Raw genomic sequence first — 10,907 nt, 5'->3', positions numbered from 1 at the left:
TTATTTTTTATAGGATTATTGCGGTTTTAAACAAACATCTTAATAATAGATTTGTGCTTAACTTCGCAAGTCTAATTTTTTTTTATCTTATAATTAAATAAATAATAGTTTAAAAAACAAACTTATTAAACTTAGTGAAATCTATGACCATGATTGTGAGTTTGAAGGGTTAAGTGGCGAAGCCAGGGATAATTAAATATGTTATTATTTTGAAATTAAAAAAAAATATCATATTGAATTTTTTTTTACTATACAGATTACTTGTGAATATATCAAGTCAGCAAAGTTATTTTAATGCAATGTTGACATGATTTAATTCGAAATTCAAACTAAAATGAATAATGTCAAGAAGTTATAAAATTAACCTGTTTAACTATAAATTTAATGATATTGTAAAAAAAAAAAAGTCTCATGACTTTTACCCTCTCATTTTTATATTCAGATTTTTTTTGATCTCATGCGTGGATCTTCTGGTGATGACTAATTATCAAATTATAGATGGGAGAGAATAAAGAGTTAATGATTAAGTTGAGATTTAACTCTTTGTCTCTCTCTTGGTTTTCAATTAGAAAGAAAAACCCTAATATCCATTGATAGGCTAGTTTTGTCATCAGTGGCAGCGCTTATCTTCTTCCTCTCTTATCTTATCTTTGTCTTTGTGTTTTTTAGTGTGTTAACAACCTTAGTCTAGATTTTGATTTGTTGTCGTTAGTTTGTAGGGGCAAAGCTGGAGTGAAATTAATTAATTAATAAAAAAAAAAACTAAGGTTGTAAAATACAAAAAAAAAAGAGTAAAAATAATTGGGTAATACATCAAACAGAACTTTATCCGAAGAACCCATGTATATAAAAAACAAACCAATTTGCACACAATCATGGATTATTATTCATTATAATAGTGAAATGCATGCATGCGCGCTTTCAAAGGATACAAGAATGCGGTCCAAGGATACGAAGAGTCTTGTTGCATATGTTTAAAGTAATTTTTTTATTTAAAAATATATTAAAATAATATTTTTAAAAATTATAAAAGCTACTTTAAACATTAATACATTAACATAATTTTTTTACTTTCCATGACTTTAACTAATTAAATTTGAATCAAGTCAACTTATTAAAAAAATAATATTCTTCCGATGATAATATATTTTATTCATAAGGCTAGAACTCGAGTTTTTCTTTAAAAGTAACAAAAACATAATCATTCAAATAAATCATTATTGGTTAAATTAAAATAATTTAAAAATATTAATTTAAAATAAAAATATTAATTTTTTTTTAAAACATACTTAAAACACAAAAATAAATAGACAATCAAATACTGAAAAACTGAAGAAACATTTGCTAGAGATTGTTCATCAAAGGTTCCTCCCTATGAAGGTATATACCGTACACTTACGGAGAGCAGAAACTGTAACAAGCACCAGTGGTCTCGTGGAGCTGTGATAACGGTGTCTGCCATTAGCATCTTTTAGATGAATGCATAGCCATCTGAGCTAATTCCTTTTTCGTTTTGTCAGTTTTTTTCTATAAAAAAAGTAAAAAATTAGTTTATCAAATTATATTAGGAGGTAATTCTAATATTAGTGAATTACTTGTAATAAATATTGTTATCATTCTTTTTTAGTTTTTTTTAAATAAAATTCTAGTATTTCAAAGTTCATTAGATCCCAATTAATACAATTGAGTCAGGTCAGTCTATTAAAAGGTAAAACTTTTCAAGTAATAATGTGTTATACATTTAAGATTTTAACTTAAAATTTAATTAAAGAGAACCACTTGAATAAATCACTATTGGTTATTATTTTTTTTTTGCGGCATGAATTAATAAAGAAGTTGTATTAGAAATTGTCACCGGAAAAATTGTTATTTATCATTATTATATAAAAGATTCTATAAATTATTTTTTACAAAAATAAATTATTATATTGTGACATATAGAATCATGTAACATGAAAATAGATACAACGACTTGTTGGAAGACGTACATTTATCTCAATAACTTGAATTATCAATAAAACTAATGTTCTTGTGCTCTTAGCTAAATTTGAAAATTGGAATGACGCAATTATTAGACGACAATTAAGTTTTTTATTTTATTTTTATTTTTTTAAGGATGGTTAGTGAAAAGTATCCTGACTCTTCTATCAAAACTAAACTGAACAGAAATAGGGTACATTTTCTAATATTTTATTATATATTATTGTCACCATCTCATAATATAAGATAAAAAAACAAAAACAAAGGGGAAGATGATTTCACTGTGTTTATAGAAACATTTCACTGTTTACTGTAGCAGTGAAATGACATCTATAGCTTGTTTTTTCAAAATTACTTGCCTTCGATCAAAGGACATTTTTATCTTTTTCTCACAGCTTAGTAATTATTATATTTTTATTTTTTAAAATTTTAATAAGCAGTAAAACAGTCAAAATGCTTCCATTAAAAAAAAAATTACTAACACTGTTGAGAATATGTATGTCAGTCTTGTCATACACACACATGTATGTGTGTTTGCGCGCGCGTGCTTGTCATTGGGGCCAAAAAAGTTTAGGCCATGGAATAAGGGTATTATTTTAATTAATATGTTCAACCTTCCTGTTTTACCAGCTTAAAATTCGTGCTATTTCTTGAGATCAATTTATTATTTTTAAAATTTTATTTAAATTTTTAGATTAATAAATTTTTTAAAACTATATATATATATTTATTTATTTTGATACTATCTAGTTAGTCTTATTTTATCATGATTATAAAGAATTACATGTTATAATAAAATTAGTTTTTTTAGATACCTAATATCTAGAGTATCATCATGCATACATTAACTCTCTTGAAACCACACTCAACCACACTCAATTGAAGCACAGTAATCATTACTCTTTATCCCAACTTTATAGATGATTTTTAACTTTATCACTTCTTAAAAGTTTAATTACAAATTATTGGTGCTAATTAAGTTTTAGATACCTATCAAGCCACTCTTCATTATCAAATAACCTATCAGGTTGATTTGATCAAGAATAATAATATTATTTTATATTTAATTAATATTATTTTAATTAAAAAAGGTTAAAGCATGCGCTAGAGCATGGATAACATCATACTATTTCGATGACATATCTAACATCTTATGATAATGAAAAATATATTTTTGTTATCTCATTTAATTTTTTGTTGTGTTTTCTTTTTTATTGGATGACATCTATCAACTTACAATATATAATTTATCATTGATTGATCTTTATTTTTCATTTTTATTTCACTTTTATATCTTAAAAAATAAACTTTGATCCTTGTTTTTAGTATTTTAAATTCATTCATTCTATTTGGATGGCATATCTGACATTTCTTGACAGTAAAAACTATATTTTTACTATCTTATTTAACTTTTTGTTGTATGGTTTTTTATTGGATGGTATGTATCAGTTTATAATATATAATTTATCATTAATTAACTTTTATTTTTTATTTTCATTTCACTCTCATAGCTTGAAAAATAAACTTTGATCCTTGTTATTAGTATTTTAAATTCATTCATTTTAGTTTTGATTTTTAATTTTTATTTATTTTTTAAAGTTTTATTTATTTTTCATTTAATTGTTATATTCAATTCTTTTTTTATTTTTTTTAATTTACCACATTTTCAAAACTATAACAAAGAAAAAATACAGTTGTAATTATACAAGTTGCACCATACTTGTTTGTGATATCTAACCTAATTTTTAAAGTGTTATTTTAGATATTTTAAAATAATTTTAAGGTGTTTATATTGAAAATAAAAAAATATTATTTTATTATATTTTAAATTAAAAAATATTTTTTAAAAAAACTTAGCACCACATTATAAATTTTAAAAATTTTAAAAAATATTATTTTAAAAATAATTTTTATCAGAATTTAAAACTAATCAACAACATCCAGATTCCAACCCCCTAGCATATATTTAGTACGGCGTCCTCATACGGTGGAATCTATTTTTTATAAAAAGTAATTTTTTAGTATTTATAGATATTTTCATGTATTAATATAAAAATAATTTTTTAATATTTTAAAAAACAGACTCCAGCATTCTCTCCCTCCACGCGAGATGCCCTTCACTCATTCTTTGTCTACGTTTACTAAATTTGGTTGGTCTTGTTAAAAATTCGTGCTTTCTAGTGACACACGCTCTATCACTATAGAGGAAGACTTCACGTTTTCTTACTTTATTTTACTTCTACTCTCTTTGTCTGCCAAGCAAGACTTGTTGTCTTTTGGTTTATACCAATAATTCAAAGAAAGAAGAGTAAGAGGTGAAGAATTTTCTTGAATTCCTGACTGAGCAGTGAAGAAAATCATGGTTTCTTTGATTCTTTTCCCTGCAAAATCTGTTACTGGAACTAGAAGAGAGACTAGCCCACCGGGGTTATCGTTCTCTGGTGGTTTTGGTCGTAGGCGGTCAGTGGTTCAGGTGGGGTTCAGGAATCAAAGGTTGTTTACAGTTCGGGCTGCTTTGGATTCTTTGGAAACAAACGTATCTGATATGAGTGTTAATGGTAATCCCTCAAAGCTTACTGTTTTTTTTTGCTTTGAATTGTATTGTTTAATTATTTTTTGTGCATTTTTTTTCCTATCTGGGCTTTCTTTTGGTTTAAAGATTGAGACTTTTCATCCCTTTTTATATTGTTGGTACGGTGATTTTTAATTTTTGATGGTGGTTACTGCTGAGTTTGTTTAATTACCTCTGAATTTTGAGAGAGTAGGTCGGTAAGATGACTTGTAAGTGTATCATTGAAATTTAATTCTGCCATTCAGCTGCTATGAATAAATTATAAATGGGTGACTGTTGTCTAGTAAAGATTTTCATCAGATCAAATGCATATGTTATGATGCCTCATTATGTGTGACAAAAGTATTGCTTTTTTATTTATTTAAAGGTCAGTAAGATGTGTAAGATGACATTTTTCTTCTCGCTGGCCATGCATTGAATTCTATGATTCCCAGCTCCGAAGGGATTATTTCCACCAGAACCTGAACATCATAGGGGACCAAAGCTGAAGGTGGCTATTATTGGAGCTGGGTTGGCAGGCATGTCAACTGCAGTGGAGCTATTGGATCAAGGCCATGAGGTATTTGCCTTTTTCTCCTTTGTCTTGCGTGGTCATCTGATCTTCTTGACCTTATTGAAACTCGAAAAAAAATGCAAACTTGTGGATTGCATAGTTCAAACTTATTTAAAGAGCAAACTTGACATCTATTTCCTAGAAAGTTTGAATTGTTGTTATTTAATGGTTTTATGTTATAATGTAAACTGAATATAGATATTCTTATTTTTTTTTATCAGGTGGACATATACGATTCAAGGTCTTTCATTGGTGGTAAAGTGGGTTCATTTGTTGATAGATGTGGAAACCATATTGAAATGGGACTTCATGTTTTCTTTGGTTGCTATAATAATCTTTTCCGTTTGATGAAGAAGGTGAAGCAAGTTTCTTTGGTTATTGTGATATAACAATTTAAAATATATTTTTCAAACACAAAATACTCTTTAAATAATCTGATAGTTTTCCGGAATCACTACTCGAACATAGGTGGGTGCAGATAAAAATCTGCTTGTGAAGGATCATACTCACACATTTGTAAACAAGGGAGGTGAAATTGGTGGTATGATTTATTCTTGATCCTTGTCTGATCAAATTTTTCCTTACAGTAGATGTGTGTGTCATTGATTGAAATCATTTTTCCTTGGCTTGCTAGCATCCTGTATTGTGTCATATTTTATCTTGTTTACCATAATTAAGTCCTTTCATAACTTGAACTTGATTCCAGAGCTTGATTTTCGGTTTCCAATTGGAGCTCCGTTGCATGGGATTCGTGCATTTTTGTCAACAAATCAGCTTAAGGTAATCTTCCCAACATCTAGTTTGTTCAACAAATCAGCTTAAGGTAATCTTCCCAGCATCTAGTTCGTTCTGGATTTTATGGGGCAATATCCTCCACCTTAGATGTTAACCCAAAAACATCATCAACATGTTTATTATCCTTCTAACTGCTGCCTCTTTTCTTGCTCGAATGTCTCCTGGGCCATGGCACTGCATCTATTATGCATCACTATTAATGGTATTTAATTTCCTATTCTTAGTGACACCCTCACATTTTTTATTGCAGTCTAAGTAGAGTAGTTTTGGCATTAAAAGCGCAAAAGAAACTACAAGGGTTTTATATGTCATCTGTCAACATCTTTTGGGAAGCTGAACTAGCTGGTGCCAAATTTCCTACCCCCTTAAACTCTCTTTTGATGTGTTATCTCGTGGTGCTTTTCAATTTCAGACTTATGATATAGTAAGAAATGCTATGGCGCTTGCCCTGAGTCCAGTTGTCAAGGCTCTTATTGATCCCGATGGTGCATTGAGGGACGTAAGGAAATTAGATAGTGTAAGAATTATCTCATTTCTCTTTCTTTTGATTAGTTTCCCAGGTCATTTTGTTAATATTATCATTGAAATTACATTTTCTTCTTACAGATCAGCTTCTCTGACTGGTTTTTGTCCAAAGGTGGAACACGCATGAGTATCCAAAGATTGTGGGATCCTGTTGCTTATGCCCTGGGGTTTATTGACTGTGATAACATCAGTGCTCGGTGCATGCTGACCATATTCTCATTGTTTGCCACCAAGACAGAGGCTTCTTTACTTCGTATGCTCAAGGGTTCTCCAGATGTTTACTTGAGTGGTCCCATTAGAAAGTATATCGAAGATAAAGGAGGCAGGTACAGTTGTAAATACAGGTTCAAAGTCATTACTTGTAAACGTTTTTTTGGGTCTCACAATAATTGATACTCTTTATCTGCAAGAGCAGGTTTCATTTGAGGTGGGGATGCAGACGGATAATTTATGATAGATCACCAGATGGGGAAATACATGTCACAGGACTTGCCTTGTCAAAGGTAAATGGCTTTTCATTTTCTTTCTTTCAAACTTGATCCTCTAGGACATTGATGCTGTGATACTATCATTTACATGTTGAAATATCCTATCATAGACCTGGTTACATTGCTCCAATTTAAGGATCAACAGGGATGCAATGTAATTGCCTCGACATTGTTTTGATGAATGTTTCAATAAGCTATGGTTTTAAATTAAAGAGGTCTATGGAAAAGGCTTAAGAGTTGAAGAGAAATTATTTAATCTGCACCTTTTGATGAATGAATAGGAAATGAATATCCTATTCTCTGTCTGAATCCCCAAACACATGTTTGTGGGTTTGCAATTGGAGAATTGGCGGAGTTATTTTCTTCAAAATGATGCATGGAATTTGGTGCTTATAAGGTTCATAAATTAAAATCTTCAGTCTTTACTCTACAAAGAATTTGTTAAGTTGAACCTGGCCAAATTAATAGATGGAAGGTAATGGAGCATGCAAGGATATGCCATTGATATGTTATGATAGATATGTCATTGTGGGGCCTATGGCAGGGTCAAGACCTGTGCATCAAACAATTTGGAAACCAGATTATTTTGGAGGTTTCTGTGTGCTACTTTTATCTTCCACCAGTGTTTGTAAGGTCTTCATTCATGAAACATTACATTCATATCATTGCAGGCCACAGATAAGAAAGTTGTAACAGCCGATGCTTATGTTGCAGGTATACAGTCATATATGCCCTTTCTCTTTCTTCATATCTTGTATCAATTGTGCGCTGATGATCTTTTGTCATTCTATGGTTTGATTTGATGGTAGCTTGTGATGTCCCTGGAATTAAAAGACTACTTCCATCCCAGTGGAGGGAATCAAAGTTCTTCGATAATATTTATGAGCTAGTGGGAGTACCTGTTGTGACAGTACAACTTAGATACAATGGCTGGGTTACAGAGTTGCAGGATCTAGAACAATCAAGGTGAATTTCTATCTATGCTGATGCTCTGATTGTGAAAGCAGGATGCTTTTTTCAATGACCAAGAATATCATCTGCTTTGGTTTTTTGGGAGACTATACACGGCATTTTTCCAACAAGCCCTTGCTTCTTTCAATTGGCAGGCAGTTGCGACAAGCTGCTGGCTTAGATAACCTCCTGTACACTCCAGATGCAGATTTTTCGTGTTTTGCTGACCTAGCACTCACTTCTCCAGAAGATTACTTCATTGAAGGACAAGGTTCATTGCTCCAGTAAGAAAACAATTATCTCTACTCCAGTATATTGATGTTAGTTTCTGCTTTATAAGGGAATGACAAACCTTACATATCCCTAGAGGTATCTTTTATTTTCCCATCCTTATCTGTTGTATTCACAAATATTATATGTTTCAGATGTGTTCTGACACCGGGAGATCCTTACATGCCCTTGACAAATGATAAAATCATAGAGAGAGTTTCAAAGCAGGTTTGTAGCATTTAAACATTATCTCTGAACACCTAAAGTCATCTATTATCTATGGTCCTAAGCCCTATTACATACACTGGGAAGTTATGCAAAACAATAACGTGGGTAGCGTTTGATTAAACTATCCAGGCTTTAGTAACTTCTGATCCATTCAGCTTGAAGAGTGCTTATTCCTAAGGCTTCTTTCGTTTCTATAAGTTTTTTGCATAAGGGCACATGCACATGCTTGCGAAGTGTAAACTTGGCTTCAGATTGAAGTAATTATGCCTTGAAAATGTGCCATTTGTATGTTCTTGATTGTGCAAACAACTTACACATGTTTTTGCGAATAAAGAAAACATCTCTGTTAATTTTAGGACATCATTCCCCGCTAGTTTGGCACCACTAAAATTCCAGATTCTATGTGTACGTAGTAACCAGGCCTTAATGCAAGTCCTTTTTGGCTCTGATACCACCTGCAGTTGCTCTTTTGTGTGGATACGGGTTCTTGGTAGTCCAAAAGCCAGTTAGAGATGAAGGGTTTACATCATCACAGATGGTTAGCTTGAGTTAATGTGATTTCATTATAAAAAGATGGCTAAAATAATGCACTCCTAACTTTCATTGTTGGTAGTTGATTCTTATTTGAGTATTGAATTATCATTTGATGAATCCATTTATTGTTGTGCAATATTCTCATTGTTTGCTCTTATTTTTTTATTTAAATAACCAGGTCCTGGCTTTATTCCCGTCATCCCAAGGTCTAGAAGTAACCTGGTCATCTGTTGTAAAAATTGCACAATCTTTGTATCGTGAAGGACCTGGCAAAGATCCCTTCAGACCTGATCAGAGGACACCTGTGAAGAATTTCTTCCTTGCTGGTTCATATACAAAACAGGTTACTCAAATTTCCCCAGACCCTTTAGCTTGATAGAAAAGTAGCTTTAGTGCTGGCCTCCACAGCTTTCAGTATATAAACAACCTGTTAATTAAAAGGGAGCAACAAAAGCAACCAGAGAGATAAGCAATACTTGCTTTATTTGAGTGAAAATGTGAAAAAAAAAAACTACAATAAATTAAGCATGGTTTCTGCATTGAACAGGATTACATAGACAGCATGGAAGGAGCGACCTTGTCCGGAAGACAAGCTTCAGCATATGTATGCGGTGCTGGGGAAGAGTTAGTAGCTTTGAGGAAGACACTTGCAGCTGTCGAATCTCAAGACGGCACAGAATCTCAAACTGTAATTGATGAGCTCAGTCTTGTATGATACCATCACACATCACACATAACACATCAAAGCTTTACTTGTACGGTCTCAAATGGCTGTAATAAATATGAGGCAATCTAGGTGTTTATGCTATATCCCCTTTGATGTCCAGTCATCAGATTTGGTCGGATTCGTACTTGCTTCATTAAAGCTATCGGATATATAATTGTTAAATTATTTGTAATTGATTAAATGTTTGATTGATGTTACGGTAGTTTATGATTTGAAAAAATAAATTTGAAAAAAATATATAAATTATAGTTTTTTTTAACTAAGATTTCGAGAGATATTTTAGTGTAAAATTATGAGTATTTATTAACTAAAAATCTTCAAATCTAGTAAAGTACAGATTGTCCTACACCGAATCATAGAAACAAAAACGAAAGAGCGAGACAAATATTGTCTACAACGGGTTGAATGAAAAGTATTTTTTGTTCCACTGTTTTGTTACGAAAAAATTGGTTACTTAACTTCAACAGAAATCAACCTCCGCAATTTGTAAGATCCTTGGAGCCTCCCTCCTTGAGAAGAAAAACATTTACGATAATGGGAAAATGGACACCATCAGAAAGAAAATAAATGGAGGTTAGGGTTCAATGCTCCCATGCCATACCTCGCCATTTCAGATCTACACCGCTGTTCAAATGCCAACAAACTTCTATAAGCAATTCTTCTTTTATTTAAAGCTTACACAATATACAATTTTTTTTTCCATTTGAAGAATTCTATGCACATGGAGGACACAAGCCACCAGACAAATATTGCGTGGAATCCTGGAAATAGCTGATTAACATTTTGCCAAATGGAGAGACAACAGACTTTGAATGGCAATGGCAAGGGAAAGGGCAACATCATAAAATGCGATGGATAGTAAATGATGAAATATGCGTTCATGAGAAAGATGGCCTAAACTCAAATTACTTGAAAATATTCTTGCTGCTGTAGGTTTTGAGATGACAATTGCTTTATTTCTTTTGCTCTCAGTTTCTCTCCTAGAACAATGAAGCTGGCCAAAGAAACAGATTCTTCTCTTGAAAATCTGTCACCAATTCACCATTATGTGTGTTTTCTCTAGCATTCCTGCCTAGTCGAGCATGAAATCTTCTGCCGAGCTAAGAGTGTAAAACAGCAGCCTTCACTAGCATCAAATACGCACAAAACAGTGTCCAACCAATGACACAAATCACAATAGCTAGAAATCAACATCAAAAGAGTAAAAAGCTTCAAGCAAACCCCACAAAATTGTTCAAAACACAAAGTTGATTTATCATTTTTAATGATTCTTCTTTACATAAC

The 10,907-nt window shown here is 31.6% G+C and overlaps 1 protein-coding gene across 2 annotated transcripts in view; it reads left to right on the top strand.

Annotated features, from left to right (window-relative positions):
- Positions 1 to 4,073: 4,073 nt before the first annotated feature.
- Positions 4,074 to 10,907, top strand: part of LOC105111905 (zeta-carotene desaturase, chloroplastic/chromoplastic-like) — a 34,595-nt gene continuing 27,761 nt past the window's right edge. The window contains exons 1-14 of one of the 2 annotated variants that reach the window (XM_011007390.1): positions 4,074 to 4,538; positions 4,987 to 5,111; positions 5,327 to 5,461; positions 5,574 to 5,646; positions 5,812 to 5,885; positions 6,313 to 6,417; positions 6,507 to 6,751; positions 6,841 to 6,928; positions 7,585 to 7,627; positions 7,723 to 7,879; positions 8,020 to 8,148; positions 8,290 to 8,362; positions 9,075 to 9,239; positions 9,444 to 9,642. In XM_011007390.1, coding sequence (XP_011005692.1) covers positions 4,340 to 4,538; positions 4,987 to 5,111; positions 5,327 to 5,461; positions 5,574 to 5,646; positions 5,812 to 5,885; positions 6,313 to 6,417; positions 6,507 to 6,751; positions 6,841 to 6,928; positions 7,585 to 7,627; positions 7,723 to 7,879; positions 8,020 to 8,148; positions 8,290 to 8,362; positions 9,075 to 9,239; positions 9,444 to 9,611 — 1,779 coding nt within the window. In that variant the 5' untranslated portion in view covers positions 4,074 to 4,339 and the 3' untranslated portion in view covers positions 9,612 to 9,642. Of the gene's footprint in view, positions 4,539 to 4,986; positions 5,112 to 5,326; positions 5,462 to 5,573; positions 5,647 to 5,811; positions 5,886 to 6,312; positions 6,418 to 6,506; positions 6,752 to 6,840; positions 6,929 to 7,584; positions 7,628 to 7,722; positions 7,880 to 8,019; positions 8,149 to 8,289; positions 8,363 to 9,074; positions 9,240 to 9,443; positions 9,803 to 10,907 lie in introns of those variants that run through there. The other variant, XM_011007389.1, reaches the window with a different exon arrangement.

This window comes from Populus euphratica, unplaced genomic scaffold (genome assembly GCF_000495115.2).
Source record: "Populus euphratica unplaced genomic scaffold, PopEup_1.0 scaffold588.1, whole genome shotgun sequence".
In the NCBI taxonomy this organism is placed as follows: Eukaryota; Viridiplantae; Streptophyta; class Magnoliopsida; order Malpighiales; family Salicaceae; genus Populus; species Populus euphratica.
This window is presented reverse-complemented; position numbering and strand designations above follow the sequence as displayed.